This window comes from Rousettus aegyptiacus, unplaced genomic scaffold, assembly GCF_014176215.1.
Source record: "Rousettus aegyptiacus isolate mRouAeg1 unplaced genomic scaffold, mRouAeg1.p scaffold_m13_p_4, whole genome shotgun sequence".
Taxonomy (NCBI): Eukaryota; Metazoa; Chordata; class Mammalia; order Chiroptera; family Pteropodidae; genus Rousettus; species Rousettus aegyptiacus.
In genome coordinates this window covers 833,383-858,600 of record NW_023416307.1, presented here as the reverse complement: position 1 = coordinate 858,600, position 25,218 = coordinate 833,383, and the positions used below count along the sequence as shown (strand labels likewise).

The window sequence follows — 25,218 nt, the reverse complement described above, 5'->3', positions numbered from 1 at the left end:
GACCACGTCTGCAGGACCAGGGCCAGCCCTCAGACTCATCATTCATTCCCTCATTCATTCATTCATTCATTCTACAGACACTGAAACACCGTGCGGGCCACTGTGCTGCATTCAAGTGCAACACCAAACACCACGGACCTGCCCCCCGACACCCCATTCGACAGCTTGGTGGCAGAAAGGGCATTCAGAGTCACGGAGGCCAAGGCAGTGTGAGGAGGATGGGGGAGGGGTGGAGCGTGGGGCTCCCGGGGAGCGAGCCCACTGGGCCTGGAGAAGGGTGGTAGCAAGGAGGGTCTTACGTCCCGGCAACGGACCCGCGCACCACGCTGAGCCGTTCGGAACGCCCGGCCCTGCAGCGTTTAAACGGGGTGCAGCCTTCTTCCCACAAGTGTTTGAGAAAACGGCCCGTTCGGGAGGTAGGGAGCGATGCCGGAAGCTGCCCGCCCAGTGCTTTCCATTAATGCCAGCTCCAATCTCCTTGGCAAGTCTAGGCCAGGCCAGGCAGGTGACAAGAGGGCTGGACGAGGACCAGAGAGACCTGGAGAACCCTGGGCGGGGTCAGTGTGGCTGCTCAGCCGCTAATCTGCTTCCCTGTGGATGCTGTGTGTTTGCCAGATACATTATGAGCAGGTAGGAAGCCAATTAAGAGGGCAGGACGGGGCTGTGTCTGGGAGCAGCCGCCTGGCCCCAGCGGGCTGGGCACCTCGGCGCAGGTACCTTCAGCCCACCCATACTGTGCACCTACAGTTGGTAGGCGGTAATCACTGGGAGGACATAAGGTTGATAAGACCTCGACCTTGCCTTTGGGGAGGTGACAGCTCATCGGGGAGGTGGCCACACACCGCACTCTTCAGAATGTCCGTCTGAAAGGAACTACATGTTAGCCTGAGCTAAGCTGGGGGCAGGGGTGGGGGGCGCGCGGGAGAGTCCCGATCCAGGCTTGAAAGGAGCTCCCAGGGGCAGCTGCATAGACAGGGACCATCAGAGTGGGGACTTGGCAGGGGAGCGTGATGTCTCTGGGAGTCCGTGGGGAAAGGACTGGCCAGCGGAAGTGGGACAGCCGTGGCCAGAGGGGCGTCGGGCCTGAGGGACAAAGCACAAGGCCTGCGAGCGTGAAAGTTCTTTGAGAATGTAGAGCAACCAGTGTTTCTTTGACAAACAAGGGATCACAGCATCGCGCGTGGAAGGGTCCTGAGGACGGGGACGAGGCCGCTGTGGGTCGGCGCGTGAGGGGGAGATGGGGAGCTGCAGTTAGCGTCAGAATGCTGGAGAATCCTTGCTGGTGCTCGAAAGACCCCCGGGAACCTCCAGCAAGCATTGCAGACCCCCGGTGACTGAGTTACATCTGTCCCGGGGACCAGGCTCTAGCGCCCCCCGAGCTCCCCGCGTGGTTCAGCTTTGGAAGGGCGACTCGCGGCTTCGGGAGCCGCGGAGCGCAGCCTGACACCGGAGCCACCAGAACCGCGGTGGCCGGGCCCAGCGCCGCGGGCGGTTCGGACTCAGCGGGTCTGGAGTAGGGTCCGAGACTCTGCCTTCCCCGAAGCCTCGTGGGAGGCGGGTGGCCCGGGAGCGGACGCCCTCTGGGCGCCTCGGCCCGGCCGCAGCTCCGCGGGGCGCCCCCGAGCGCGCGCGGCACATTCGGTTTCGTTTCTGCGACCCCCTGGGCCCGGCGCACTGTCTCCTAAGAGTTTCGTTTTCCGGGGCCGCAGGCGGAAGGCGGGGCGGGGCGGGGCGGGCGCCGCATAAAGCCGGGCGCGGCCGCGGCGCTGGGTGCGGCTCGCGTTGCGGGGGAGACTGGTGAGTGTCGCGCCCCCGCGTGCGCGCGCCGTCCGGCCGCGGGAGGCTCGGGCCGGGCTGACCGGGCAGCTGGCTGCGGAGGCGGTGGCTCGGGGTGTGGGCATTTCGGGGACTAGTACAAGTAAATAACAACAATAACAATAAATATCATGACGATCTTGTGGCTGGGCGCAGAGCACCCTTGATTCTACCGCGGACCCACAGGCTGCGGAGCCCCCCGCCCCCACCCCGGGGTGACCCATCGCCAACAGCCCCGTGACCGGCGTCTTCACTGCTTGAGGAGGCGGGAAGGTGTTGGGGACGGGAGCCGAGGGGGTCTCCGAGGGAGCCGGTTAAGGGGGGGGGAGCGCCGAGCAAGTTTCTCGTCCTCCGCTGCGGGGTTCCCGAGCCCGCCCCAAACGCTGCCCGTCGCCTTAAGTCCGTTCACATGTCCTCACTGACTGCAAACCCGACCAGTCAGCCGGGGGATTCCTTGGAGGCCAGGCGGGCTTCCCCGATCGTGCGGGTACCGGGCGGCTGGAGCCAAGAAAGGGCCCCTGCGAGGAAGCCCTGGGTCCCCGAGTGGGCAGCGCGCGCTGGGGGGAGCGACGAGGCGCGCGCAGGAGAGCCCTGCGCGGCGTCCCCACAGCGGGGCCCGGGGCCGTGCCCGCGACTCCCCGCGGAGCTCGTGCAGCGGGGTGCCGCCGATGGGCCCGCTCAGCCTCCTGGGTCCCTAGTCGTCCGCGGGGATGGGGGCGGGGGCGGGGGACAGAACAGTCCTTGGGGGCTGGCGGCAGGAAGCCAGTAGCCGCTGAGACCCTAGCTGTGCGCGTGGGATTCTCGGAACCATTTCGTCGAATTCATAGGCGAGTTTTGTTGCAAACAGGATCAAGTCGTCAGTCCCAAAGGGCGCCTGAAATGTCTCGCCTTGTCACCTTTCTACTTGAGAGCAGGAGTGCTGGCCAGGAAGTTCCCCCACCCCTCCTGAGGTGACGCTCCCCCATTCTTCCTGGCTCCCCTCCCCCACCTCCCAACACTGAGCTCAGCGAGGCTGTTAGCGAGCATTGGGGCTGAAGTGCAGATGCTCTCCCCCTGAGTCATGAAACACTGAAATGTCCGGGGTTCTGTAAAGACAAACAGTTGCAAGAGAAAAATAAATATAAGTCCCGCGAGCTGATATTAACAGTTATGTTGGGCGTGGGGGCCAGAAAAACATCCTTTTCCTCCCACCCTCTAAGTGGTTCTAGCGGGGCTAATCATCGAATTAACAGACAGATTAACAGGAGAAAATCAAATGTTTAGTCCATGTGCATGGGTAATTCACGTAAGCATGCGAATCCCAGCCAGCAAGGCGACATTGGGTATCTATGACCCCTTGGAATAGGAGAGAAGTGGGGAGCGGGGGTTCGGGAATAAATTTCCAGATTGCCAAATTCCAAATAGTCCTCTTCCAACACGTCCTTTCAAAATGACCTTTCTCTGCTTCACAGAGAAAGGGAAGCACCCCTGCCCTCCTTTTGTTTGTTGTAACCTTGCCCTTCCTACTGTGTCTTGAGAGAGACTATGAAACTCGAAACAGAGCATCAGAAAAAGTTAATTCAGGCAGTAAATTTCCAGCAAGACTCTCTGCCTTATCCTAATCTGTCTTAATATTAAAATAGTCAAGGTCACAAGAAGGATTCTGGGAACTATGACTGGGCAGCGAAGCAGGGGGTCCCCTGCGCACCCCCCCCCCCGCCCCCCGCCCCCCCGCCCCCCCGCCCCCCGCCCCCCGCCCCCCGCCACCCCGCAGCCTGGTCAGCAGGGGGCGGAGCTGGCTGCGCGCTCTCCGTGATTCGCTGCGGTTCCGGTCTAATTTGCATGTTTCCCTTCCTTTCAAGGAAGCATAAGAGAACAGCTCTGCATTGCTGTCCAACTCATCCGCGGGTACATCAAGCAAAAAGGTGTATTAGAGGTAAACAGGTGCCTTACATTTTTTATAGCATTTCTTTTAAATCATAGGAGGAACATTGTTATTTACTCTTATCCAGGATTATCAGACATGGCAAATTTAATGTTTAGAGTCTTGGGGTCCCAGAAACAATTTTTTAAAGAATTTGAAATAATGCATAGATATTTTTTGATGCAGACAAGTATGATAAAGTAATCAATTAAATTCTTAAGAAATAAAGTGAATGAGATTTAGAAAAACTACATAGAGGATGTGGAATGAAAATATGAAATTGAGGATCAAAGGAACCGAGTAAACGACTTCGTGTTCATGTATTTTTTAAACTATAGGGTTGGATATTAAATTACTATAATATTTAGATTCCCTTGGCTACTTTGGAAAACGTCCTCTAATAATTTTATTTTTAAATATAATTTTTATAAAATGCATCCGATATTCCATTTTTTGCTGCAAATAAATGGTGCAGAAATGTTTGATGTCACATCTGAAATTGTGACAGGAAATACCTAGTTTGAACAACGTGCTGGGTTCTGGAAGCAAATTCGTGAGGACTGCCGAGCTGGGACCCAGCCCCTGTCTGCATTCGAGATTTGCTCCCTTGGGTCCTCCTGTCATTTCTTTTACAGTCAGCAAAGAGTGGTGGGTTTGTCCACGATTGGACGTACCCGGTTCCCAGCTGTGTTGACCCTGGTCTGCTTGGTTTTCAGCTGAACTGAGAAGGGAGGAAGATGGGTATTTCTCAAGTGAAATTCGAAAGTCATGACTTGGCCTCTGCACCCATTCCTCAGTTACCAAATGCTGAGGTGCCTGAGAAGAATCTGGACAAAGTAAGTTGTTGCCTGAGAATCGGTATACATGTGTACATGAGCTGTGTCCATTTGAAGGCCTGCTTGCTCACCCCACCTGGGGCAAGGCGACCATGCGGGGCCTGCGGCCCGAGTCCTTCTTTCAGCTGGATGGAGAGGTCTGCCTTAGCCGATGCTGCTTGGTGTGCAGCTTTGGCCTGGAAAGCCGAGCGAGGTGCTGATCGGCTCCCGGAGGTACTGCCTGGGCCCTCGCCGCGGAGCCCTGATACTACATGCCCAGGTCACGGTTCAGTCCCGAGCTGCAGCCCCTGGGACGTTGTCGTGACAACATTTCCCCTCACCGGGCAGCCCCGTGGTCGTCCTTGTCCCAGAATCAAGACATATTTTTGGTGGGAACCAAACTTGGCTTCTAGAATCAGTACAATCTCAATTCGATCCAAAAGCTGACACTTTTAGCTGGATGATCTTCGGCGGTGACTCCTCCGTTTATAAGCCTGGTTTCCCATCCCCGGAGTGGGAAAAATGATAGTATTTACCTCGTGTAGCTGTCGAGAGGAGTAAATGCAGGTCGGTGGTCTGGGCACTTAGTTTATTGCTGTTACAGGTATTAAAGCCATAGACCATCGGTGTCTTTCAAGTTGACCCCCTTCTCATGATCAATGTTAAACAATATTTTAAACAATATTAAAAACCATGTTGAAGGACAAAGAAGCGTAAGAAGGCCCACCCATCTTTCCACCACCCAACCGTAACAGTCCCTGGGCTGGCTGTAGCTGGCAGGGTGTGGGGCAGGGTGTGGGGTAAGGTGTGGGTACTCACGCACTCACACGTGCCCACTGGGAATTAGCTTGGCCTTTTCCATACAGGTCGAACAGGGTGTGTCTTGTGATCCAGCAATTTTACTTCTTGATGTAGACCTTGGTTCTCAGTGTGGTCCCCGGACCAGTAGCATCTGCATCACCTGGGATGCTGAGATGCAAATGATGTTTGAGATGCAAATGATGTGCCCCCACTCGCTCCTCCCCCAGACCCAGTAAGCTAGAAACTCCGGGAGCAGGGCCCAACATCTGTGTTTTCACAGGCGCTCAAGGTAATTTTACTCCCTGCTAAAGTTTGAGAACCACCGTGCAAACTTTTGCACGTTGTGCCCGGGAGCCATGCTCATAACAGCATTGTCTGTAATAGCAAACCCCGAAACCAACACGTGCGCCCTCGAGTGGCGAATGACATACGTGGATTGTGGTGAGCTTATGCAGCAGAATTCTGTACAGCGGTGAGAATGAATGAACTAGGTAGGGTTCCAGGCATCCAGAGGGCTGAGTCTTAAAAGGAATGGTGCTCCAAAGAATGAAGTCATAGAAGAAATGTGCAGTATGGTCCCATGTATATAAATTTCTCAAACAGGCAGCAATAAGCAACGTATTTTTCAGGGAAAGATGGACAAGTGGCAAAACGATGAAGAGCAAAAATGTGGTCATCACAAGCCTCAGGATAGAGGGACCCTCTGTGGGTGCAGGAGCGGCAGGAGGAAGGTGACTGAGGGGGGGTGTGTGTCTTAGGAACCAGGAGTGCGTGTTTTCTTAACCAGGGTGGCTTCTCCGTGCATATCTGCTAGTTGTTATTTATCATTCATACACTCGCGTGACTGGATGATATTAAGGAAATGAAAACAAAATGTACGTGCAAGGCGGGCGGAGGCTGAGGCCACTCAGGCCCGCCCGATGGCGCAGCCAGGTGTCTGGGACTGCCACCCCGGGCTTTCCCTTGGGGGCGTGCGCCACGCCTTTCCTAAGTGTTGAAGAAATTTGCAGCAGACACTTGTTGAAAAACTGCAAGGTGGACTTGATTCAAGACTATGGCGATAGGGGAGAGAGAGGTAGCATTAACCATACAGCACAGCTGGGGTTTATCGTTAGCGGGCAGGGTGAGAGAGAGGAGAGTTACTAAGAGGGACTTGGTTAGAATCAAGGGGATGCGAGGAGGAACCTGATTTTCTATCAAAGGTGAACAGATTTTGGATGAACTGGCTTACTCATGGGCCGGCCAAGGAGAGGACTCCAAAGAGCCCCACTGAAGTTGGGTCAAGGGAGTTCTGGCCAGAGCGTACCCCCCTTCTCTGGTGAAATTTGCCAGTATGCCCCATATATAAAGTTTTGTACTCATGTGTTCTGTAAGGCGGTGGTTATTAACCCAGCCCAAGGGAGTTTTGCCTCTTGGACCACGTGGCAATGTCTGGAGACACTTTGGTTGTTGCAACTCAGGGAGAATAGTGAACAGAGGCTAGAGATTCTGCTGAACCTTCTGTAATACACACAACAGCCTGTCACAAAGACGGCTTGCCTGGCCCCCCAAATAAACAGCTCTTCACCGTAACAGAAAGGAACCACTAGCAAAATTTATATATATTACAAAGCATACACAAAATTAAAAAGGAATTAAAAAGAAAAACGTAAAAGATAAATGAAATGATTTTCTCATATATCCTTTACATCAGTCAGCTTGTTTGTTTTCTTACCGTCAAGTGTTGAGAGTTCTTTGTTTATTCTGAGTACAAGTCGTTTGGCAGATACACGTTTTGCAGACATTTCTCCCAGACTGTGGCTTGTCTTTTTATTCTCTTAACAGCTTCTTTTAAACATCAGACGTTTTCAATTTTGACAAAGTCCAGTTTATCAGTTGTGTCTTTTATGGATTGTGCTTTTGGAGTCATATGTAAGAAATTATAGCCTAATACAGAGTCATAAAGATTTTCTCTGATGTTTTCTTCTAGAAGTTTTATACTTTTAAGTTTTGCATTTAGGTCTAAGATTCATTGTGAATTATTTTTGCTATATGGCATAAATATAGATATTAAGCCTTGTGTGTGTGTGTGTGTGTGTGTGTTCAATTATCCCAGTTCATTTGTTGAAATTTTATCTTTTTCCCACTGTATTGTCCTTACACTTTTGTGAAAAACCAGTTGTTCACATATGTGTAGGTTTATTCTGGAGTGTGTATTCTTTTCCCCTGATTTCTTCCCAGTTTTTACTCCAGTATCACATTGTTTTGGTTAGTTAGTGCAGCCTTATAATGATTGTTGAAATATGGTCATGTTACCCTCCAACTTCTTCTTCAAAGTCATTTTGACTAATAGGAGTATTTAGAACATTTGTATTGATTGCAATTTGTGTTCTATTTACCGTATCTGTTCTCTTTATTTTCTCTTTCCTCTTATTCTGTTTTCTTTTAAATTAATCAAACATTATTATTATTACTATTATTATTACTATTATTATTATTCCATTTTATTCTCTTTTTTGGCTTATTAAGTATGTTTTGTCTTAGGGTTTACATTATATATTATTAACCTATCAATTCTACCGTCAAGTGATATGATACCACTTCAGATTTAATATAAAAACCATTAAGATGCTTTTTTATGTCTCATCTCCCAGCCTTCCTGTTTTTTTTGTCATAAATTTTAACTTTACCTACATTATAAACCCCATAATGCATTGTTATTTCTCTTCAAAAGGTTAAATATCTTTTAAAGATACTTAGTAATTTAAAAAAGTACAATAGTTACCATTTCTGGCGGAGAGTCCTTGTGTAAATTAAGTGCCATTTTCCTTCTGCTAGAGGACCCAGACGTCCCCTGCCTGCTGGTGGTGACTTTCCACTCCTGGTATGTCTGAAAAGCCTTTATTTCACCTCCATTTGTAAAAGATACTTCCGGTACTTTAAAAATGGTCTCCGCTGTCCTCTTACTTACTATTTCTGGCGAGACGCCTGCCGAAGTGTCGTTTTTGCTCCTCTGTACGTAACACGTCATTCTCTTCAGACACCTTCTCCTCACTGGCGGTGAGCGGTTTGACTTTCACATGCCTCGATGTAGTTTACTTTATGTTCCCTGCGCTTGGATTCATCGAGCTTATCAAATCTTTGGGTTAAGAGTTCTCATCAAGATTGGGAACATTTTATCAATTATTTCTTCAACTATATATTTTCTGTTTCTTTGCCACTTCTTTCGGGAACTCCCAAGTGTTGCAGAAATGTCGCAAAAATCAGACCGGGGGAGAAACCAAGCGGCACTGGGAGGGTCGGAGAGCTCAGGTTTATTACGCGGGGGGTCCCAGAGGAGCAGCGCTCTGAAGACCCGGGCCCCGAGCTCAGATGCAACTTTGCTTACATAGATCTGAGTCGGCACGAGCCGATTGGTTAATTTGTCCTCACATGGTTACAAAGCTCAGGAGTTGCTATGGGTTGTAGGCAGTTACATTTGTTGTTTAGACAGAACAAGCAAAAGGGAGGATGAATCTTTAGGTAATTTCGAGGTCACCCTGCCCTAGGGCCTATGCAACAAGCATGTCTACAGAAGCAGGACAAAGCGCTGGTTATGCGATTGGTCTTATGAGTGAAAATATCTTCACGACAACCTGTATGACGCCAGTGGATGCTGTCCCTTTGGGACGTAACGTGACCTAGAGGCCACGACTAACTCTTTGATTCCGCTTTGTCCAGGGGGACGAGATAAACCTGTGCAGCTACTACGAGGAGAAGGTCCGCCCCTGCATCGACCTCATCGACTCTCTGCGGGCCCTGGGCGTGGAGCAGGACCTGGCCCTGCCCGCCATCGCGGTCATCGGGGACCAGAGCTCGGGCAAGAGCTCCGTGCTGGAGGCCCTGTCGGGCGTCGCCCTCCCCAGAGGCAGCGGTAAGCGCCTGCGCCCTGTGCTGAGGGCTCGGGCCGCCGTGACGGAAGGCCAGAGACCAGTGGCTTAAGCAGCAGAACGTTATTTCTTACCGATCTGGAGGCCAGGAGCCAGCAGGGCCGTGTTCTCCTGAGGCCTCTCTTCTTGTGCAGGTGGCTGCCCTCTCATTGTGTCCTCGCAAGGCCTCTTCTTCTCTTTATAAGGACACCAGCCGTGTTGGATAGGGCCCACCCTGTGACCTCGTTTAATCTTAGTTACCTCTTTTAAAGGCCCTTCCTCCAAATGCAGTCACTCTGGGGGCCAGGACTCCAACATATACATTTTGATGGGGACACAATTTAGTCCATAACACCCTCTCATCACACACTTCTGTGTGGGTCGTGTGTAACCTGCAGTTTGTGGAAGGTGTAGAGTCAATGCGTTTGGGTCTCTAGCTCAGAAGTGCGTGCATGTGGGCTTCTCTTCTGAGCCCCTTTCCCCAGAGCTTAGGAGGTAAAGATTGGCGCTCTGGTTGGTGGTACTGTTGGAGCTACGAGGCCGAGGATATCGGTGAGGGCTCACAGGAAGCGGACGGACCTGGAGGGGCCTTGAAATGCGTGCTGGAGGTGGAAGACGGGTGGGTCTGGGCAGGAGCTCACGGCAAGGTGGCCTGGCGGGAGCCGTGGGCTTTCCGGGGGGCGGGGGTCTGTGCATGGGGGAGAGTGGAGGATGTTGGCACATGTTTGGGGTTTCCTCATTGCCGTCACCTCCTGAGCTGATGGCAGAACACCGGCATGAAGTGAGAAGCTTAACACGGTGGCTTTGAAGCATTCGGGAGCCCCGCGTCGGCTCAGACGTGCATTCGAAGCGCGTCGGAGCGTCCGCGGGCGAGGCGGGAACTCCTGCAGCGCGTGTGGTCTCCCGGACTGTGTCGCGTTTCGAGAGCCATTGCTCCAAGGGCACCATCGGAGACTGGTAAGAGCAGAGTGGAGAACTGACGTGGACATGGCCTCCTAGGTATCGTCACGAGGTGTCCTCTGGTGCTGAAGCTGAGAAAAGTGACGGACGGAGATGGATGGAAAGGCAAAGTCAGTTACCAGGACGTGGAGATTGAGATTTCAGATCCTTTGGCGGTGGAAAAGGAAATCAGTAAAGGTAAACACCCACGTGCCTTGCCTTCGCCCATTCGGAGGTCTGATGAACTGTGTGCAGTGCACGGGGCCTCCCCGTCACTGTCCCCACTTCCTCTTTTCGGGCTTGTCCCTTGAGGACCAGCCCCTCCCCTTGCTGCATCCCCCGTCCCTCCATGCTTCCCCTCCCCCTCCCCCCGACCCCGTCACCGGCACCTCCGGCCCCAGCTCCCTGTAGTTTCTCTTTTCTCATCAAGACCAGTGCTTTGGGACAGAATCTGACCTCGATAGTTTACTGCTTAGTGTATAAGTACCTGAGAATGACGCAAATTTTAAAATCGAAGGCTTGTCCTCAAATATCGAGCACCTGCTTCTTACCCAAGGGCATCCTCATCCTGACGGAAGAGGGGTTGCAGGGGTCGGGGAGTGCTTCTCCTCCAGAAGCAGAATGGGCGTGTTTACCCGATCCTTGCTTAGGCCAATTCATGGCAGGTCTCACTAAGTGCAAATCACAGAGATCGTTTGCTCCATTCGAAACAGCCAAAGGGAAAAATGATGTCTGAAGTAGATAAAGACAAAGGAGTGACAGTGGCTACTACTGAGATGAATAAATAACTTTTCATTATTGACTTTAATTTTTTCCTAGCATGCCACGTAATTAAGTTTGGATCATTCCGGAGATACCAAAGTAGCTAGTCAGTTTCGCTTTTAGAGGATTTGCCATAATGAGACGCTTTTATCCAAAGTGCTAATCGGTTTCTCTTCTGTTCCCTCTTCTGTAGCCCAGGATGTCATTGCTGGGGTAGGAGTGGACATCAGCCACGAGCTGATCAACCTGGAGGTCAGCTCCCCTCACGCCCCAGACCTGACCCTCATCGACCTCCCCGGCATCACCAGGGTGGCCGTGGGCAACCAGCCCGCTGACATTGGGCGTCAGGTGAGACTTCGGCTCCATCCTGCCCTGGGTCCGGGGGGACGGGTGGGCCGTGGGGGCTGCATCAGGGCACGAGTGAATCGAGGGCTGAGTCTGAAGGGTGGATATTAAGAGGCGCGAGCGGGAGACGTGGAGAGCATGGTGCTTGCACTCTCCTCCGAGTCAGCCGGGGACGTCTCTGGAGAGAGGGAGGCCAGCAGGCCAATTCAGAAATACGTTTTGTACGTTTCGTGTTTTATACGGTGACTCGTTTTTGGTTATTGTCACCTTTGTCTTAGGAAGTGTATTAGGCACAGGCGTTATGTGGCGAGAGCTCAGAGCATCAGAAACGACATAATGATACTTTCGTATCAGCGCCTGAATGATGGGTCAAAGGTTCAGGGACAAGTCAAGCTGTTGTCGTGGGTCTTGTTTTTCATTGTGACCATATAATCGAAGGTTTTAGGAAATAGCGAGTGAGAGAAAACCTCGTGGTTTTCCCCGACCGCAGGGCTGTTGTCTTATGGAGAACTTGGCTGCTCATAACTCTGTCCTGGAACGCGCCCCCGGGCTGACTTGCGCCGGCTGAGCTCTGCGGGGGCTCCCCCCAGGACTCGGGACCCGAGCAAGTGCAAGGTCACGACCTTCTCCCCTCTCACGCCCGCTCGGTTTCTCGCAGATCAAGGCGCTCATCAGGAAGTACATCCGGAAGCAGGAGACAATCAACCTGGTGGTGGTGCCCAGCAACGTGGACATCGCCACCACGGAGGCCCTGAGCATGGCTCAGGAGGTGGACCCCGACGGAGACAGGACCATAGGTAAGAAGAGGGGAAACCCTGAAAAGGGCAGGTGGTTGCATAGTGGGGAAATGTGTTTTGAATCTAAATGGGTGTTTCTTGGCCCACGCACGGGGCGAGGGGCCGGCAGCCAGCAGATGAGAACGGATGAGGTGCCGGGTTTGGGGCCCGCTGAGTCCCGATGCTGTGGGCCACGTTGACTCTTGTTGGTCACAAGTCGGCCCGTAACCTTTGTCTACCTGCTTATGAAAGGCATGGCGGGTCCAGGGGGCAGAGCAAAAGCGGAGAAAACAGTTACGCCAGTGAGCGATGCGTTTGAGGCGGGAAGGAAGGAAGACATCACCCTAAGTGAAATAAATCAGATACACAAAGGCCAACACTGTATGATTTCACTTCCATGAGGTCCCCACAGCCGTCAAATTCACACGCACGAAGTCGGGTGCTGGTGCCGGGGGCCGGCGCGGGGAATGGGGATTGCTCTTTCATGGGGACAGAGCGTCAGTTGGGAAGATGGAAACCTCTGTGCCTTCACCTGGGGTTCCACGAGCCCTGCTATCTGCCCTCGGGCAAGGGCAGGGGCGCAGCGGAGGCCGGGCATTGTGGAGGGATGAGCGGCCCCTCACCTCTCGCTCGGCGAGGCCATGCGCCTTCCCTAAGCGAAAGGCCGTGGTTCACAGGCATCCTGACGAAGCCCGACCTGGTGGACAAGGGCACCGAACACAGGGTCGTGGACGTGGTGCGGAACCTGGTTTGCCAACTGAAGAAGGGCTACATGATCGTCAAGTGCAGGGGCCAGCAGGACATCCAGGACCAGCTGAGCCTGGCCGAGGCTCTGCGCAAAGAGAAGGCCTTCTTCGAGGACAATCCGTATTACAGGTACGCCCGGCTCCGCTTTTCCAAGGTCAAAGGCAAAGAAGGACCTCCAGCCTGGCTGCGGAAAGCTGGGGCAGATTTTGGGGTACGCGTGTGATGTGTTTGCTCCCTGAGGGTGACCACAGAATGTGCCTGGAAGAGTAAAAGAAAAGTTCACACTGATGGTGAAACTTTTTATAAGATCAGATTAAGGAGGGGCCTGCTCTAATAATTGAAATACTATCATGCCAGAGCCAGAATGAAAACATCAGTGCAACAGAATGAGAAAAGTGTAGAAAACCCAGAAATAGACCCAGATCCGTATATTGGATGTGTGATAAATGTAGCATTTCAAATCCATGGGCTATATCAGTTCGATTCTCAATCAGTGGCACTGAGGAAAATGTAGAGGAGAAAAAGGAGAGCGAAAAATGAGAAAAAGTTAAATCATGCCCTTACTTCACACATTACACCAAAATAAATATCAGTTGAAGTTTAAAATTGAATACAGAGAAGAAGCCGCGAGCATCCTGGAAGGAAATGTAGATGGGGCGTTTGTGATCCCGGGATAAGGATCTTTCTCACCTTAGAGCCAAAGGTGAAATTTTTTTCAAAAAAGAAAGATTGAGGCATTGGTTGGATTTAGATTAAGAGCAGGGTCAAGGCCGGCGGGGAGGGCGGGGCTGGCTCTCGGCCTGTGCCCGGAGGTGTGCGGGCTGGGTCTGTGCTCTGGTACTGGCCACAGCGCTCAGCACTGGGGCGTCCCCAGGGCCCAGGCTTCCAGCTCGGGGAACTGCACGTGCACAGGTAATCAGAGGTGCGTGCAGTGTTGTTGCCGGAGGGCGTTCCGCATGGATCTGCTGATAATCCTGTGTTTGTACGTGTGTAAACCAGAGCAAGCGCCCACGGTGTTTGAGGGCATCAGAGCGCGGTGGCAATGAGATGCGCTGTGAGCCGTGAAGCGAGGCCCGTGCATGCACATGTGTGTGTGTGTGCATGTGTGCATGTGTGTGTTTGCGTGTATGTGTGTGTACGTGTGTTTGCGTGCCTGCTTGTGTGTGCATGTGTGTGCATGTGCGTGTTAGCGTGTATGTGCGTACGTGTGTTTGTGTGTGTGTGTGCGTGCGTGCATGTGTGTGCATGTTTGTCGGGGGCGCGGGGTCCCGGGGATGCCTTTCGCATCAGCACAGCCAGTTCCGGGGAAGGCTGTGGGGAAGCTCATTCAGAGTTGACAGGCGCATGAACACTGGCTTGGGCACCCCCGGGTACTGCAGCGCTAGGCGCAAAAGCCGCGAGGTGAAGCGACTCAAGTGTCCATCGACAGACGGATGGAAAAGCAACTCATGGTCCATCCATGCGATGGAGCATCAGCCGGAAGAAGGAAGGACATTCTGACGCTGGCTACAACGTGGATGGCCTTTGAGGCCATCACGCTCGGTGACATAAGCTGGTCACACAAGACCGTACCGTGCGGTTCCACTTATACGAGGTCGCTAAAGGAGTCGGATTCATAGGGACAGAATGTAGAAGGGTGGGTGCCAGGGGCTAAGGAAGGGGGGATGGGGAGCGAGTGTTTAACGGGGACAGTTTCAGTCAGGAAGATGAAAAAGTTCTGGAGGGGGCTGGTGGTGACGGCTGCACAACAATCGAACGTACTTAACACCACTGAATCCTAAAAATGCTTTAAATGTTGAAATTTATGTGACGTCTATTTTATAATAACTATACGCATTGACAGGCGTGGAAACTGACTTAGATGTGTGTGTTCTGTCACAAACGGGCATGTCAACTCATGCTTCCAGCCTTTTATCCTAAAAGTAATGTCGAAGCCCTGTCAAAACGCACCCCATGGACACGGATTTGGGTCGAGCGAGAAGAGAGCTTGGCTTCCCGCCTCCCAGTCACGGCTTCTGCTCTCTGTGGAGAGAGCGTGAAGCCGGCTCTGTGTTCATTGAACACGTATATAAATATGTGTCGATATATTCTTAGGAAACCCTGTACCGATCGATATGCACTACGTGTCTCATACACGTGCGACACACAGAAGGGTGTGTGTGTGCTGAAAAGATAGCTTAGACGACCACGGGTTTTGTAAAGACCAAGCTGTAGTCAGATGTCATGAGGCGCATTTACCATGTCCGCTGGAAGGAGTTGTTCTACTCCATTTTTGAACCATCTGAAGCTCCTAAAATGCAAGATTCCAGTCCGAACGCTGGTGGGGTACTGGCTCAGAACACCCCATGCAGTCGGAAGTTCCTGCGTTTGCCTCGATATCCCCCGCCAGCAGCGCGAAGCCCACGGGCCCTCAGTGGCTTCCCGGAGATGGACGTGCCGCTGTGTTCTGTTGCAGGGAGCTCCTGGAGGAAGGGAAGGCCACGATCCCCTGCCTAGCGGAGAGACTGACCGCCGAGCTCATCGCGCACATCTGCGTAAGCACACGTTGCCGCCCGATCTCGCGGGAGAGTCCTAACAGGCAAAGCCGCACCGTGGCACACGGGCCCCTGGGGTGCCGTATGCAGACAGGCTCGGGTTCAGCGACTGGTCTGGCGTGTGGCCTGAATGTCTCCGCTTGTAGATGGTGCTCGTCAGGGGTCCACACGTCGAGCGGGACGCTGACAGACTTGGCTCCACTTGGCTTTCTCGAAAATTAAAATCTTCTGAGCTCTCACTAAGTCTTCCTTCCTCATTGCCAACCACTGTCATGGCGTCTCGGTAATTGTTGTCATCCTATGTTTCATTTCTTAAACTTCGCTGTGGTTCTTTTCCTATCTACGTGGACAGTCTCTGCTTTTCCTCATTTTCCATCCTTTTGAAAGGTTGATTTGCACATGTTTCTGCTGCGTCTTGCGCTCGATGATTCCGGTGACGGAGGCTGGTGTGTCGGGTCCGACCGGTGTCACCCACGATGAGTTGAGTTGGGAGTTTCGACTGCGAGCCGGCCTTTCCTGGAACTCGATCCGAGGGTATTTATGGAAGCCTGAGTTTCAGTTGTGTTTCTCCAGGGAGGGGCAGGGTCTGCCTCTGCCAGACGCCTGGAGGGGCCCCCTGCTTGAACCACTGTAGTGTCTCAGCTTGAGGTTTTGCGGGACCCCTCCGTGAGTGTGAACTCGGGCAGCAGGACCGTGTGAGGGCTGGCTCGTGGAATTCCCTGCCCCCGCACCCACATCGGCACCCGGGTCCAGGCACCGTGCACGGTCCCCAGAATGGGCTGGCGGGCATAGTTGGTGCCTAGCTGACCCTTACGATGAAAGCCGAGGAGTTGGAGTCCCAGCATCCTGCAGAAAGCAGGTATTTGTCCCCTAGATTCCCCGCCGGGGCCAAGGCCACCAGGGGTTTATCCTTTGGTCCAGCACCGAGCCAGACTCCGAAGCTGGAGTTCAGGTTTTCTCCTCCACAGACGCACTGACGCCAGAGCCGGCCGCACTTCAGCCTTCGCTCCCATCCCCGGGCGTCTGCTGTCCCTTGGCTTTGGCTTCCGAATGCCACTTTTGTAGCCGACAGCTCGCTGACACATTCGAAGCGTTGCTTGTGATATCTTAGGCGGCGTTTTTGTGCGTTTGCTGTGGAAGGGTGAGCCGGCAGATGCAGTCAACCGTGTTATCGGAACCAGGAGTCCCAGATAACTTTTTAAGATCTCTGAACAACAGCGGAACCATTGTCGAATCTCAGATTGTTCCAATGGTCACTTCCTCAGGACCCACTAGACAAGTGACTCTCTAACCTCCCTGCAGAGTTCACGTAACGTGATCACGGAAATTGTTCTTCGCGTTGCTTTTCCCGGGGCTCGGGACCCAGGCAGCGTAGCCTTCTAAGCGTGGCTCTGAGGCCATTTGCATAGAGGGCTGGAAGTCCCGGGTGGAAAACGGTGTCCCATCTCCTGGACAACCTGTGGAGAGGAAGCCGGGAAGTCCCACGTGGTGCAGAGAGGTTCCCTGCACCTTGCGGAAAGAGGCCAGCACCTTCTTATGCCCTGTTCAAATTTATGTATTTCGATTATTTTCTATTTCCTCAGAAATCTCTGCCCCAGTTAGAAAACGAAATAAAGGAGAAACAGCAGACTATAACGGAGGAGTTACAAAAGTATGGCACAGAGATACCGGAAGACGAAAGTGAAAAAATGTTCTTTCTGATCGAGGTGAGTGTTGCGTACGGGGTCGAGCTGAAGAATCCCGATCCGACTGTGTGCAAGGGGCCATGTGCCTTATGCCCGTCTGTCCCATTCTGTCCCCTGAGCGCCAGAAAGGGGCCGAGGTCTAGGGAAAGTGGGCAGGGAGGGGTGAGGCGTGGAGGGTGGAGCCAGCGTGCTGAATGGTCACATCGCTCGTGGGGCCTTCGTCATGTGACTTACCCAAGACCTCAGCGGCCCTAAGGGACCGTGGGAGCTCTGGTGACCTGGCTTCCTGCTTCCCGTCGTCCTGGCCCACACTCGGCACACACGCGACCTCCAAACCACCTCGACCCCTGTATTCGAAATATCTCTGCTTATACTTGTGTTTCTCTTCCTGACAGAAAATTAATGCATTTAATCAGGGCATCCTCGCTTTAACACAGGCTGAGGAATTAGTGGGGAAGAACGACACTCGGCTGTTTACCAAAATCCGAAATGAGTTCAACAACTGGGGTACAGTGCTTACAAAAGGCTTCAGTGAGGGTGAGTCCAGGGTGCCGTCCCGAACCGGCATTTTGGGCTGAGGCGGCGGCCAGGGGAGGCGGGGGCTGCCGCAGGTGAGGGTGGTGGCCATCACGAGGTGGCTCTGTTCCGTGTCACTGAACTCAGGCCAGGGGGCACTTACGTCCAAGGCCCCCGAGAGCGGCCTCCGGGCGCGTCGGCGTCCTTCGGTCACGGGCAGGGCGGCGTGACGTGGGCGTCGTGGTTTCTGTGTCTGCGCGGACGTGACCCAGCTCGATCTGGCACCCGGCTGAGCCCCGGAGGCCTGACACGCAGCTAAGTGGGTTTTATAGTCGCGGCAACGAAAAGAAAACGTCACAGTGGCAGCTGCCCACTTTGCGGCATCGAATCTGCAAGAGTCTGAGAAAAGGAGAAAATGCGGTCTGAGTTTTTTTTACTATTTCAAGAAACTTAAAGGAAACCGTATATTGACCGATGACAAAGCCACAGCAGCTGAGGGAAAAGCCGTGTGATTTTGCTTTTATTCCAGCAACTCGGCCGGGTTCCCCAATTCCTTTGAGCTGCCCAGGGGTTCAAACGGTCAGTTCTCCTTGCCTTTGAGGAATCTCGGTGACCTTAGACGAGGTGATGGTTTATTTAGATAGGACATCTAAAGCACAAGCAGCAAAGGAAAAAACATAATACATTGGACTTCATGAAAACAAAAAATTTTGTGCATCCAAGGACACTATCAAGAAAGCAGAAAGAGACCCTGCAGAATAGGGAGAAATACTAACAAATCATAGATCTGAGAAGAGTCTGTCCGGAATATAGGAAGAATCCTTATAACTCAACAACAAAATGAGAATCCGATTTAAAGCCGGACAACGGAGTGGAAGAGACACGTCTCCGAACATAGGGCTTTCAGGGGCCAGTAAGCATATCGGAGAAGCTCAATGTCTTTGTCCGGCAGAGAAACGCAGATCCAACCCCCAAGAACATCCCATGTCACACCTGCTGGGATGGGTGTCATCAAAGAGACGGATAACGAGAAATGCCGACAAGAATCTGGGGACGTCGGAGCCCCGGCCCGCTGCCGCCGGAGGACGCGGAGAAGGGCGCGGCTGCTCTGGGAAACGTTCCGGCGTTTCCTCAAAGGGTTAAGCACGCAGCGACCACGTGACCCAGCCATTCCTCTCGCAGGCAATACCCTAGAGAAGGAAAACGTATGCGCAGGTAAAATTCAATCTGAATGTCCTTGGCAGAATAATTCATAATAGCCAAAAAAGCAGAAACGACCCCAATGTCCTCAAGTGATGAATGGATAAGAATACGGCGGGCGTATCAGCTCTCAGGCTGCATAACGCAATGCCGCAGACTGCGTATGTCACAATTCTAGGGGCTGAAAGCCAGGATCAAGGTGTCCGCAGGGCTGCCGTCTCGTGAGGACTCTCTTCTTGGCTTGCGGGTGGCCGTCTCCTCCCTGCGTTCCCGCGTGCTCGTCCTTCCGTGTGTCTTTCACAAGGACAGCAGTCGTGCTCGGGCAGGGGCCACCCTAGTGACCCTATTTCTACTTAACCACCTCTTTAAAGGCCCTGCCTCCAGAGACAGTCACATCGAAGGTGTTAGGGGCGGGGACTTCCACATGTGGATTTTAGAGAGACGCTGTTCAACCCATAATGCCGTGAACGGAGTATAATTCAGCCGTAGAAAGGCGTGAGGTACCGACACGCACTACGACATGGATGTAGCTTGAAGACATGCCAAGGGAAAAGAGAGACACGGGCCACGTGTTGTATGATCCCGTTTATATGACATGTCCAGAACAGGCAAATCCACAGGGACAGAAAGCAGGTCGTGCTTACCAGGAGCTGACGGGCGGCGTGGGTCTGGACGCCGGTGGGTGCAGGGTTCCTGGGGGTGGTGGGAATGTTCGGGGATTAGGCAGTGCGATGGTGGCGCAACTCTGCAAATACGGGAAAACCCGGTGAATCGTGCTCGAGTAGGGCGAGTTCTGTAGTGCGCGGATTACAGCTCACATAAAAAAATTCCTGTGCGGAAATATCTCCGGACCACAGGACGGTACCCGGCCTGCCGCCCCGGTGCGTCCTTCAGGAAGAGAGAGCAGAGCCCTCGCGGTTTCCCCGCCCTCGGCTGGGGTGTCTCTCCGCAGTCTGCTGTGCTGAGCGTGGAAAGGATACCAAAATATAAAGCAAAAACTAAGCTGTTTTCATAAACACCGACACCACGTGACGTCCACCGGGTCTGACCCGCCCACTTACCCTGTTGTCCCGTCTGGTCTACAAATCCTGCCCGCTCGTGCCACAGCACACGGAGAAGTGACGTGGAGCTGATCCCCACTGCGTCCACGGTCATTCCTATTGTAAAAGACCTGCAGGTCGTCACGTGCTGTTGGGGCACCGTTTCTGCGGTAAAGATCAAATAGGAATCCCAGCATTTCAGAGGCGGGTACCTTTTCCAGACCGTGGCATGTTCGCTGCCCTCCGGGGCCACACCAGGCTCTGCATCTGCCATCTCGAGCGGACAGGGAAACGCTCCCAGAGGTCTGTTCTCTGCTCTCATCCCTGAGAACTGTTTGATCTGCACGTCACACCTGCTGGATTTTCCTTGCCGCCCTGTGCTTTCAGGAAATCCAGAAAGATGTTTGTTGTGTGTAGAAAAACTTGCAGGGTTACTGTTGTAAAATAATGCAGTTCCTCTTTCCTGCTGTAGGTTGCAGTGCTATGCAGAACGAGATCTATAAATTTGAAAATCAGTATCGTGGCAGAGAGCTGCCAGGATTTGTGAACTACAAGACATTTGAGAGTATCATAAAACAGCAAATCAAAACCCTGGAAGAGCCCGCTGTGGACATGCTGCACACCGTAACTGGTGAGTGCTCGGTGTTGCTTTCGGGCGTCTTACTTCCAGGGCAGCGAAAGGGTCGCCCCAAAGCTCTCGCCTGGCTTCAGAGGCCCCCTCCTGGTGGGTTCCCAGCGCCAGCATCCCAGACGGTTCTCTGACTCTCCAGACAGCAGCCAGATATTCGGTCATTCAACTCAACTCTGACACTACCTGCCCCGGGTTGGCACAATCCCACAGTGTGCGGGCTCGGCCCCTCACATTACCGCTCTGGGGGCGTCGGTCGTGAGCCCAGTGCTTCCTGTCCTTCTGACGCCGTCTCTGAGGCAGGGTTCCCACAGCTCCCTCCTCAGGGACTGCAGCTTCCGAGGACAGTGCACGGGACTCGGGAACACACTCCGTTCACCTTTTCTAGCCCGTTGTGTAGAACCCACTTACCTTTCCCAGTTTGTTGTAACGGATACTGTAAAGGAAGCAAATGAAAGAGATACACATAGGGCAAGGTCTGGGAGGGTCCCAAGTGCGGGTCCCGCAGACTTGGGGGCCCACCGCCCTCGGCACGTGTCTGTGTTCACTAACATGGCAGCGATCCGGACCCTGTCCCTTGGGGGGTTTATGGAGGTAGAATTGATGACTAACTCCGTCTCCATCATCTTCCTCGGCCCCTCTCTGGAAGGTGGAGAGTGAGAGGAGCTTGGCCCCAAAGTCCCAGGCGTGGTCCTTCTGGTGACCAGCCCCCATCGCAAAGCCACCCAGGGCCACCCGGAGTCCACTCATTAGACTAAGAGTTGCTCTCATTCCCCAGGAAACTGTGAGGGAGGCAGGGGCTGTGTGTCAGGAACCGGGGACAATGGCCAAATCCACATTCACGACACAGCACCTGACCCTGCCCAGTGCAAGGGTGACTTCAGCCTCAGATCTCTCTCTCTATCTGACATCTCTGAGCAGTAGGGTCGAGGACTAAATAATTCTGCATCAAAAACAAACAAACAAAAAATCCAAGACACAACTATCCTCAGGAAAATTTATCACATACAACCTTTCATTCACATCTTGTCCAAATTGCTATGTTCTTTGGCACTATAGTCTGTAGATTTGATTGACTGAGTGTGAAGCAAACTATCTTATTTATAGATGCTCCAGCACCTCACGGTGGTTCATATAGTAATTACGTGGTCAATAAATATATCTCCATTTACTTTAAAAACAAAAAAATATATATATTAATTCCACATCACAGGAGTGTCGGGAGCATTCCTCAGGCGGTGTAACCTTTGTCGTGTGTACACAGGACACTGTGGGCAGCGCACTAAGGCAAATGCGGCATTTCGTAGGACTGGCCGCTCTCTCCCTCACACGCTTTGCCCCTTGGTCTCTGGGGTGTTGTTGCCTCTCCTCTCTGTCCGCTCCGTGGCCGACGCCATTTGCCCTCTGGTCAACCGTCTCATTTTGGCAACGTGTGATAACGATTCGTGGGTCCAAGAAGCAGTGCAGGTGGGGGGTGGCCTCCTGAAGCTCGTTAAAGGGTGTATTTCTACTCAAATTTTAACTTTAGGCTTAATAATTGTATGCGAAAATCTGTCATTGTGCTGCGTTGGTCCGCTGTGCCCTCAACCCGCTCCTGGAGAAAATGCGTAGTACTCAGAGCCTGATAGTCATAGAAATAATTCAAAAATATGTATAGATATATAAACGTCTGTTTCAGAAAGATATGATATGGAGTCCATAAAGATTTTCAAGCATAAAGATACTGTACATCGTATTAGGAAAAAAAATTCTGCGAGGAAGCCAAATGGATATATAGGTTTTGAAAATGAAAAGAGATATTGTAAATGTTCTGATTTAAATAAGAGCTTGTTCATGTATTTCCTTTTAAATAGATCACGTACACATTTCGATTCTGTTGCTATTTTTTAAAGGATGATGTGATGTTTTACTATAAAATATCGGTATATTTATAACTTAGAAGAAATTACATTCTTTGCAACTATTTATATCCTTAGGACAAAAACGGTAAATGTCACATAAATATGCCAGGGAACGTTTAGGTTTTAAAATTCTTCTGGAGAATCCTCGAGCGTGAAAGCTCACCTTCCCCGTGTAGGGAGAAAGGGCGGGGAGGGCGGAGGGAGGAGGGAGGACACTTTTTTCCCTTCCATCCTCTTATTTTAGGCAATCAGTCTCTAAGGACGATGAACGATTCTACCAATACTGACCTGTTTGTCTTTCTCTTGTCAGAAATGATTTGGCAAGCCTTCACAGACGTTTCCCAGAAAAATTTCAGTGAATTTTTCAACCTCTACAGAGTCTCCAAGGTAAAAGCTACCATTCGTTATTAAAAAATCATAATAATCCGACGTTAGGAAGTAGATTTCTTATGTGAAGACCATGGCACTCGATGGTGTATTTAGAGACACAAGTAGCAAAGCCTACTAGTGCGTCTTGCCAATGGTTTTACCACCGAAGTCTGGTCAAAAGCAAGGGGGTCGGGCGGGCCGCTGACCCCACTCTGAGGGCCCCACCCTCGTGACCTAGACCTCGCAAAAGCTGCACTTCCTACAGCCTTCGCACTGGGGTTGGGCCTGCAGCATACGTATTTCAGGGGAACACAGCATTCAGTCCCAGCGCCCGGCACAGACGGGAAGGCCACCTGTGCCGGGCACAAGCCGGGGAGCTTAGGGAGGGCCACTTACGCTGCCTGGGCCTCCAGCTTCTCACCCACAAAACACGGCTGAGGACATCTTCCTCAGAAGCTTATCACGAACGCAGAGAAAGGGTCGAGGACACACCCGGCGGCCTCAGTGCCCCTCACACTCCCGGGTCTGGGGGGCCAGGTCATTTCAGTGTAACCGAGCTCCACCCTGGCCGTCTGGTAGCCAGTTTCACTAAATTCCAGGAACATAAGGATAGAGAATTGGACAGTTAAATTCCCCCCTACCGCCCCTTCAGATGAGGAGGAGAGAGGCAGGAAGCCGAGTCCTCAGGCCTGCGGACAGAGCCTGTGGGTTCCCAGGGGTGAAGGGTCTGGGTGCACATGTGGCTCAGGCTCCCCAGAAGGTTCTGAGCATCTGCTGGGGGTGGGAGCCCCACCTTAGACAGACCGAGGCGGGGCGCAGGAGCTGCTCCGAAGCGGGGTGCTGTGTTAGTTCGATCTGGAGGAGCCGCGCGTTTGGACGTTGTGCACGACTCTCCCAGCTTCTCACTTCCTGAGCGGAATCTCGCTGTGTGTCTCTCGTGTGACAGTCCAAAATCGAAGACATTAAAACCGAACAAGAAAGAGAGGCCGAGAAGTCCATCCGACTTCACTTCCAAATGGAGCAGATGGTGTACTGCCAAGACCAGGTGTATCGGAAATCATTACAGATAGTCAGGGAGAAGGAGAAGGAGAAGGTTGAACAAAAGAAGAATAAATCAAGACTTTCGGACCTTGAACAGAGTTTTCCAAATGTCACCCCCCTAGATGAAATCCTTCCACACCTGACAGCCTACCGCCAGGTAAGTCTGCGTGCCTCGGAAAGGTGGTTTTCGTGTTGCTTCTTTTCCTTAACTCTTCTTTAGTCTGTCTCCGTGAGGTGGCAAGCCTCTGTAGAAACAAGTCACCCTTCAGTTGACAAGAAGGGGCTGTGGCTTAGAGCCACGCTTATCTGGTAGTGACGGGCTGTGCGGCCTGGCCGAGTGTCTTCAGCTCTCTGAGCCGCAGCTTTCTTCCTTGCACATGGCACTTCCTCGTCGGGGTCCAGTGCGCGTCCAGTGAGTGGAGTGTGGGTGGATCCCTCGGCGCAGTGGCGGCTCACGGGACAAGTTTTCCCAACGACCCCACGACCCTCCGCAGTGGGGGCAGCAATGCGCTCCCCTCCGCTTTCCCATGGCAAAACTCGGGCTCCCTTTTCCTGCCTCCTGTGCCCAGGGTCCCTCCTGGCGATGTGGGCGTCTCCTCCTCGCAACGCCCCAACCCTCTTGTGAACTGTTCCTTCCAGGACGCCAGCAACCGCCTGTCCACCCACATCCCCTTGGTCATCCAGTACTTCCTGCTCCAGTCATTCGGCCGCCAGCTGGAGAAGTCCATGCTCCAGCTGCTGCAGGACAAGGAGCAGTACGGCTGGCTCCTGAGGGAACGCAGCGACACCTGCGAGAAGAGGAAGCTCCTGAAGGAGCAGCACCGGCGGCTGGTTGCGGCCCGGCACCGGCTGGCCCAGTTCCCCGGTTAGGTCGGGCTCCGCCCCCCCCGCCTCCCCGCGTGGGATGCGGGATGCGGGATGCGGGATGCGCCGCCCCCGACAGCCACGCCCACCTCACGAGCTTAGCGGTCAGCGTGCCCCCCCCCCCGCCCCCCCACCTCCCCTTAGTGGAGAAGGACCTGCGAGGAGCTGCAGGGCCACTGGGTTTCCAGCGGAGACTCAAGGCCTGCTCTCACAAGGGACACGATTTGGAAGGGACGATGATGCCACCTTCCTCGTCGGGAGAAATGATCCCCCTACCCCCCATCATTCCTGCTCCCCGAACTCTCTCCCTGGCCTTGCCCGAGACCACGCCCATGAGCGCCATGCGGGGACGAGTTCCTGTTCTTCGCCGCGTTGGCGCCGTGTGTGGATGCTGTGGGAGCCGGACCTCGCCCGTCTGCAATAAACTCGTTTCTAAGGGACTAGTCTCTGACACGTTTTTGTAATTTGGGGGAGAAGCCTGGAAATGTCAGCAGGCAGGAGCCCAGGGAGCGGACGCGCCGGCCCAGCCAGGTAGGAGGGAGCGGGTCAGTCAGAGGCCGCGGTCTGCTCGTTTACGGGGCTGAGGCGAAACGGGTGCAGAGTGAGGCAGCCTGAGCACACCGCGTGGGTGTTTGTCCCGTTTGACCAAG

At 53.1% G+C, this 25,218-nt stretch overlaps 1 protein-coding gene across 2 annotated transcripts; it reads left to right on the top strand.

Moving 5' to 3' along the window:
- Nucleotides 1-1,752: 1,752 nt before the first annotated feature.
- Nucleotides 1,753-25,008, top strand: MX1 (MX dynamin like GTPase 1). Of its 2 annotated transcripts, none has more exons than XM_036218456.1 (15): nucleotides 1,753-1,797; nucleotides 3,657-3,730; nucleotides 4,435-4,554; nucleotides 9,034-9,226; nucleotides 10,221-10,358; nucleotides 11,116-11,270; nucleotides 11,926-12,064; nucleotides 12,721-12,919; nucleotides 15,246-15,324; nucleotides 16,908-17,030; nucleotides 17,405-17,546; nucleotides 20,238-20,396; nucleotides 22,605-22,681; nucleotides 23,610-23,861; nucleotides 24,344-25,008. In XM_036218456.1, exons 3-15 carry the CDS (start codon nucleotides 4,456-4,458, stop codon nucleotides 24,572-24,574), a joined length of 1,986 nt encoding a protein of 661 aa, XP_036074349.1. In that variant the 5' UTR covers nucleotides 1,753-1,797; nucleotides 3,657-3,730; nucleotides 4,435-4,455; the 3' UTR covers nucleotides 24,575-25,008. The 2 variants fall into 2 exon arrangements, with proteins under 2 accessions (XP_036074349.1, XP_036074348.1); XM_036218455.1 differs by lacking the exon at nucleotides 1,753-1,797 and adding an exon at nucleotides 2,649-2,765.
- Nucleotides 25,009-25,218: the final 210 nt, after the last annotated feature.

Excerpts from the sequence above, each read along its gene's own strand:
- MX1 (XM_036218456.1), top strand. The coding sequence starts at position 4,456 with ATGGGTATTTCTCAAGTGAAATTCGAAAGTCATGACTTGGCCTCTGCA. Across the intron at positions 17,031-17,404 it reads AAATGTTCTTTCTGATCGAG|AAAATTAATGCATTTAATCA; the intron begins GTGAGTGTTGCG and ends TCTTCCTGACAG. Across the intron at positions 17,547-20,237 it reads TACAAAAGGCTTCAGTGAGG|GTTGCAGTGCTATGCAGAAC; the intron begins GTGAGTCCAGGG and ends TTCCTGCTGTAG.